Source organism: Convolutriloba macropyga, chromosome 5 (assembly GCF_964194025.1).
Source record: "Convolutriloba macropyga chromosome 5, txConMacr16.3, whole genome shotgun sequence".
NCBI lineage: Eukaryota > Metazoa > Xenacoelomorpha > Acoela > Convolutidae > Convolutriloba > Convolutriloba macropyga.
Window position 1 is genome coordinate 60,712,789 of NC_134472.1, and position 7,710 is coordinate 60,720,498.

Sequence of the window (7,710 nt, forward strand, 5' to 3'; positions counted from 1 at the left end):
TTTTTTGCAGGTATATTTCTGGCTGTTTTAACTGCAAATTCTAGGTAACATGTAGGAAAATTTACCTAGAATTGCAGGTAATGTAAGGCGTTTGCAGGTAGAGTCTAGGTGAGTTGCATTAAAGAGCAATTTACTTGCAAAATCTAGGTAGATTTACCTGCAATTTATAATCAATTCATCTGCATTTTTTTTAAAATTGAGAGGGCCCGCAGGCAGCGATGTAAAAATTTATATAGGACAAAAATGTGGTGATCAAATTTAATCGAATTTTCATTCAACATCAAGGCGTGTCAGACTAAAAAGTATTCTCTGAAAACTATTTAGGGACGTATTGAAATTTGCAGTAAAAAACGTAAAATTGAACAGTTCAGAACATTGAAACATCTTGTGTCTATGATGAGTATCATGTAAATCAAACTTCAGTGGTTAAATACTTTTTAGAAACTACTGCAAACACCAGGGAGGTAGATTTGCTCTGGACATTGAGGATTCCACCTCATGTGTCCTCAAGTGTACCAAGCATGGGTGGAAACTGGATTCCTCCACCATGACATACACTAATCCACCCAACAGCTTTGTCCAGGTTTGCTTCTCTAAAAACAAACAAACGCATTGTAAACAATAGGTAAAACCACCACATTGTAAACCACCACATTGTAAACGCATTGTAAACAATAGGTAACCACATAGTGCAGTTAAGGTGGTGTGCGGGTAAATTTTACTTCCACAATTTTCCACAAATTTGTTTTCCTGCACACCGTTTAGGTAAACTACCTTGAAAAAAAAGTAACATATTAGGTGAAAAACATGAAACGAAAAGCGCGCAGAAACTTGATATTTTCTTGGGTTCGGTCCCAGGCCGAGGAGGAGCCCTGAACATTTTTTTTCATTGTTGTCAAGGACAAAAAAAGTTTTGGTCAAGCATGATTTTTTCGTGGGACAAGCAAGTTCATGCAGACCAAATTTGGCTCTGATCAAACTCAATTTGGATGCGCACCTCTGGGTGCCAATCCACGTTGGCTCGGAGACGGGGTTTACACCGAATAAAGTACCTTATTGTAGTAGATCCAGCAGTGATCAGTTAACCACAAAAATGCACAAACAAATTGAGACTGAAGTTGCGCGAAGATCTTTATATACTCGAAAAACAGATTGAATCTTAAGAACGGCTTGGCCAGGTTACATATAGGGGTGCGCGAGCCAAGCCCGCCCTGAGCAGGCCCGCTCGTGTCGTCCTTGCGCGGGGAGGAGGTGGGGGCTGGGTTTGGTAAAACGCAACCCACTGAGATAGTCTGAAAGCTTCTCTACGATCCTGATATAGTCTGAGCAAGGTCCAGTCCAGCGTCTGCATGGTCTGATATCAGAACTGCGACCAGTTTCTGTATAATTTGATATAGACTGGATCAGGGTATTATAGAGCCTTGAGTGCCGGGTTATACGATTTGAATGATCTAAACAGAGCCCCTTCCAGAGCCTTTGCGGAATGAGCAGATCCAAGTTTTCCAGTAAAATATTACAGCTAGTCCCTGACCATTTTGACTCTTCGTCCTCAAAAACGGGGTAAACAGGTAAAATCCGGAGGGCATTAACTGGTCGAGCAGCTCTCTTAGAGCTTTAATCTCCAAGTATGCGATTCAACGAAACTGTTTTGAGGATATAATTTCATCGTGTGAACAAAGTCGGTTCTTAATGTTCAAAGTTTGACCCCCCCCCCCCCCAACACTCACCCGTCCACTGTCCTCTACCTGGTGTGCTGTGAACCACACTTCTCGTTTAGCCCTCCTAACCCTACCCCACCCCCCCCCCCCCCCCTAATGCTAGCACCCTAAGCCCCAGCTGGCTACTTCCAAAGCCCCGACGTTAGGCAGTTATGCTTGGTTTAATTTTCGATTGCCAGAAAAATTTCAATCAATTATTCCAATTCTCAGTGCGTGAGCAAACTATTTCGTTTGTAGCACTAATGTGATTTGCTTAGCTAAATAAGAGGTGGGACCGGTCATTAAAATTTATTTTTGGTCTTTACCAGTACAGCCCCCCCCCCCCTCCACAGCTTAGAGGTCAGATAACATATAGGCACCCAAACATACCTGGTGGCTTTGATGAGATAAACCAAACTTTTAATCGCAATATATCAGGTGTCAACATTTCATGTGTAGATAGTTATATTTCACAGGAAGTAAAGGTGGTTCTTTCCCTCTAACCACCCTCACCCCCCCCCCCCCCCCCACACACACACACACACGAAATTAGAGCCCCCATTATGGTATAGTTACCATGATTGGGAGGCTATAGGTCAAATGACCGCTAAGCTGGGGAAAGACCCGAAAAGTTTACAGTTCACGTTTTCTCTGGAGAGGCACGCACATAAAAGAGGTCGATAAAGGTAATGTTTTTTTCAGGAACAGCTTGCTGTAGAGGAAGACGAAGACTCGGGTTCACTTGTTCTTTACGAAAAGAGGCCACCTCAACCATGGGAACAAGGCGATGTTCGCGAGCCATCTAAAATCAAACCAGGCGAAGTCACCATAACCTACATGACACACGCTTGCATGGAGCTCAAATTCAATGGGTTCACGTTTTTCTTTGATCCATGGCTGACGGGTCCAGCTTTCTTGCGAGGTTGGTGGTTACAACATGAGCCACCCTCGGATTGGCTTCAAAGGTTATCGAAAGCGGACGCTATATACATAAGTCACCTGCATTCTGACCACCTGAGCTATGAAACGCTGGCAAAATTGTTAGAGATTCGAAAAGATATACCTATATATGTCGGTGATTTGTCAACGCCAGTTTTCCTGAGAGCACCCAGCCACGGAATGGAGGGTAAACTGAATATAAATGTTTGTAAATTTGACAAATGGGTTGAGCTGACTGAAGACTTGCGATTCATGATTTTGATGGACGGTGTTCACCCAGCTATGGATACTTGCATTCTGCTGGACTACAAAGGTCACTTCATTTTGAATACCGTTGACTGCACCTGTCCAAACGGAGCCAGACTGCCCAAGAATGTAGACGTTATGATGAGTGATTTTGCTGGGGGAGCCAGTGGATTTCCGATGACCTTTTTTGGCGGCCGATACACAGAGGAATGGAAGCGGAAATTCATTAAAACCGAACGTCAGAAACTGCTTCAGTATAAAGCGTCTGTTGTGAAAGAAGTGAAACCAAAACTGTATATTCCATTTGCTGGGTATTTTGTTGAGGCTCATCCGTCAGACAAGTACTTGCGTGACCTCAACCTCAAAAATGACCCAAACGACCTCTGCGCATTGATTGAAAATCAATGCACTGACGTGAAAACTTGGGTACCAGTGCCTGATCGCACTATAGATCTCGGATTATTGTTAGAAAATAGGCCTTTCAGCATAGATCCCAAAAATATGAGCACAAGAGATTACTATAAAACAAGTTGGAACATTGCAGAAACGGAAATAAGTCTGCAGGAAAGCAGAAATCACCAACTATTCAAGACAAATGACTGGCTACAAACCTACTTTGACTGGGCGAATTTTTCAAATTATGACCTGGTTGTTCGAATTATGGAAACTGACGAGAATTTCGTGCCTATATTTGACACAAGTAGAGATATAATAGTTGATTTTGAAGCCAATAAGCCAAAGATTTTGAGCTCAGTTCCAAAAAATATAGCCAATCGAAACTATTTGGAGATAAAAGCAAGAACACAGTGTTTTAGACATACAATTCTAAAAGGCGAGTTGTGGGACGGACTGTACATTGGATTTCAGTGTCAAGTTTCCAGGAATCCAGATACTTTCCACTTCAAGTTTTGGGATCATTTCCAAATTGCACTTCCTCTCGAGCCGCCCAATTGGGAAAAAGTACTTAAGGATAGAAAGCGTGATAAAAGTGTCAAAAGGGATGAGAATACTGCATGTGTGAGCGTGAAAAGTAATGTGGCTGCAGGTTATGCTGATTTAGGATGGGTCAAGTACAGTATGTTGACAGCAGCGTTGGCTATAATTGTTGTCACAATTTATCGCAAAAAGTAATGACGCGAACTCTAAAACTAATATTATCTAATAATAATCAGATGGCTTTAATTGATTAAAGGACTGGAGCGGGCACTTCCGCACTAGTGGCTTATATTTGTGCCAATTGAATTAGGTACTTTAATTTGATTTAAATAATTTTAATATAAATTAAGCAAAAAATTGACTAAGCTTTAAACCCTTTATCTCAATATAATAACTTGAAAATTCAATTATTTATGCTTATCGTTATATTATATAAATTTGTTTAATTCGCAAAGTTTCAAGCTTCTCTTTATTTCTGATGGGTTTCAATGGATCTCATTCCGAAGTAAAGCTTTTTTTTTCTTAAGTAAAAGCGATTCTTGCATAGCAAAGCACAAGAGCCTGATAGGCAAGAGGTGAATTCCTCTGCCGAGGACTCCGAAGGGCGGGTTTTCAATTCCCACGCTTGTCGGATGTTTTCCCTAGTGACCGTTGAATAGAAAAATTTGCAAAAATCTTGCAAGTTTCCTTGCAAGATCTTGCAAGAGATTGCATACGGCTTCCATCATCTTGCAAGATTCTTGCAAGTTTTTCGATTCATTTGCAAGATTCTTGCAAGCTTTTTAATTCGCTTGCAAGAAACTTGTAAGTTTTTTAATTCCGTTACCTGGCTGCAGGGGGCGACTGGTCGAGCTGAAAATGAAGAATATAGCTGATATTGTGTCGGAAATTTTTCTCGAGTCAAGTTAAAAACCGCTAAAGAAGAATTGAGCATTGCACTAGGTTATACATAGGCTACAAGCTCTCTCCAAAACAAAACAACACAAAACAAAACAAAACATATAAAACAAAAAAACATAAAACCGAAATGCCATCTTTTTGAAACAGTTTTTTTCTTGCTATGTGATGACTTAGGGATTGGTTAAACGAACTAATCTATCGTTTTTACAATTAGTCTGTTGTGGTATATTGCAAAATATCAGAAATAAAAACTCCGATCGTTGCTTTCTCTTTGTCCCTAAAAGAAACATTACTTAGCATAAGATCAAAAACGGAGTTGATGTTTGATTTACCAGAAAATCAGGGTTGATTTTCTTAGAAAAAGATTAAACTATAAATCGGATGAAACAAGAAATAAAAATGAAACTTCAAAAACACACAGTTTTTTTTAATGTAAACACTTCAAGGACATTAACACCAATAGCTATCAACTGAAGGCATCATATGTTCAGTTGAATCTCCTTAGGAAGATAATTAGACCTCAAATTAATCGGTGTTGTTTTTACGACAACAAAAACATGCTTAATTACCGACAAGATTAGTAACAAAAAATCCCAACTATTTGTTTCTCTAAAAAATTTTGTTTTAATGAAAGATGAGAGAAGGATTGAAAGTATTTTCGTTTTTTATTATGTAAATTGAACTAAAGTGACGAATTTGATTGCCTCGAGTTGTCTCTAGTTATTTGCCGGAAAGTTGTATTTGAATTCAAATCATGCAAGAAACTTGCAAGATTCTTGCAAGACTTCACATTCAAAAGGCGTTTACGAAAAAAGTCATTTAGTTTCAGTTTTGCTGATCAAGAATTCTTATATCAGTTATGATATTTGGTTTTCAGTATGTTTTAGCTACCAAAAACACATAAATAAATTTTGTTCATTTAGTTTCAGTCATTTAGTTCATTTAGTCATTTAGTTTCAGTTTTGCTGATCAAGAATTCTTATATCAGTTATGATATTTGGTTTTCAGTATGTTTTAGCTACAAAAAAACACATAAATAAATTTTGCGGAATTCAAAATCTTGCAAGATTTTGAATCCTGGCTAGTTTTTTTTCATTGAATTAGGTTTTGTAACTTGTTCAATAAACAATATATTGCTTCAAAGATGTTTCCTAAAACATTTGTACCCCGATTTATTTTTTGGCCTTGATTGATATCTTGCAAGATTCCTGCAAGAATCTTGCAAATTTTGAATCATCTTGCAAGATTTTTGCAAGATTTGAATCCGCTCATCATTAGGGTTTGCACCCATAAGCAAAAATTTTTCTAGGCTACAACCCTTAAGTTAAATTGCCGCAACTCATTCGAGAGCAGTTTGTCCGACGGAACCCGGTTTAAGTTTAATATATTCAAGACATGTGAAATTCTCCTGAGTGAGCCTGAATATCTGTCTACTCATTGACACCCATTTACTTACAAGTTCTGTTTTTCTTTGCAGGCAACCAACTTTTGTAAACATTTTGCAAAAGAGAAATTTGTAAACTTGAATTATAGAAACTGAAAACAGAGCAAATTTTAAAATGCCGAAAGTCTGCAGTGTCATTAGTAATGATGGCAGAGGTTGCCATTAAGCCAGAAGTTGACTTCCGTTGACTTTCGCTATCATAAAACGTGCGGTTTTTGTGTTTTAAGCATGTTTTCGTGACTATGCAGAATTCACTTTGAAGTTGTGACTTAATATCTCGAACCGCTTCATGGTTCCCGATGAACGTCAGAAGTTTTCAGTGATTTCAAGCAGAGTCACATAACCATAAACACTTTTGTTTCAGAAAGTTTCTGGAATAATTTCAACCACTTTATAACTCAAAGATCAACTATAAACTCATCAGTGAAATTTAATTGCAATTGGACTTTTGTTTGCGCCTAATTACATGATAACAACATAATTAAGTGAAATTTCAACTCTTCTGTGTCATTTTTGGTTTAATTTTCTAGATGGGTTTCGCTATAACTTCTTTGAATTTAAACAGGATTTGAGAAAGTTTTTGAATTCAATTTGGTTTACTCCAATCAAAATAGATGTAAACGATTCAGCGTTATATTCACAGGAAATTGTCTGCAACAAAAATACTAGCAAAAATGGCTATAAAGATTTATATAATTTTTGTGCAACTTTAAGGTGGTGCTTTATCTTGATAATAAAAACAAACCAAAAAACATGAAATAAAAAATAGCTAAGGCATGTTTTTTTAAGTGCCCTGTGTTCCCAGATTCTGTTTCACTTCTGCATCGTTACCGTACGCTGATGCAAATGCTTTGGCATGATTACTCTCAGTAATTTGAAATTCCGCTAAAATGAACAACCATTCAGAAACATTCAATTTTTTGCCGCTTACTTGCTCACAAAATTATGTGTTGCTGCAATGGAAATCGTGGATGAACGAATTAAGCATATAAAAGTCAGGATATTTTACGCAAAAGTTCAAAATGTGGCCCAAGTAGGTACTATTAACATGAAAGGATCTTCTTGACGAAAAAACAGCACGAACAGCTCTGAGTAAGAATTCATGGAACGGAAAATGTACGGGGCTCACTACTTGATTTTTTTGAGTAAAATAACTTTTTGAGTCTCAGTAGAGCAAATTGATATTATCAAATTGATTAAACCACAATCTATCTAAAATAGCTCAATTTAAAAACCTAGTGATGCGGCGTTGTTTAACACTTTTACAGCAACTGATGGCTGCGTAAAACTTAACTTCTGATAGCTGCGTAAAACACATGCTTTCAAAATGAGGTAACAACAAACTAGCTATGGAGACAAGAAATCAGAGCTAATTTTGAGAAATTTGAGAATGAGTGATTGAGTAATATTATTGGCGTGGACCTAAAGCAACCTAACCATATGCTCGTTGAATAATTCAATTTATCAAAAACAATTGAATAGCAATTCATGAAACTAATTTGAGGCAGTGTAATTGGCATGAAAAAAATTTGAAGAAATTTGAAAATC

At 37.7% G+C, this 7,710-nt stretch overlaps 1 protein-coding gene across 1 annotated transcript; it reads left to right on the forward strand.

Annotated features, from left to right (window-relative positions):
* The first annotated feature begins 420 nt into the window (after window positions 1–420).
* On the forward strand, window positions 421–4,228 carry LOC142340146 (cytidine monophosphate-N-acetylneuraminic acid hydroxylase-like). The gene is made up of 2 exons (XM_075390623.1): window positions 421–583; window positions 2,400–4,228. Exons 1-2 carry the CDS (start codon window positions 548–550, stop codon window positions 4,011–4,013), a joined length of 1,650 nt encoding a protein of 549 aa, XP_075246738.1. The 5' UTR covers window positions 421–547; the 3' UTR covers window positions 4,014–4,228.
* Window positions 4,229–7,710: the final 3,482 nt, after the last annotated feature.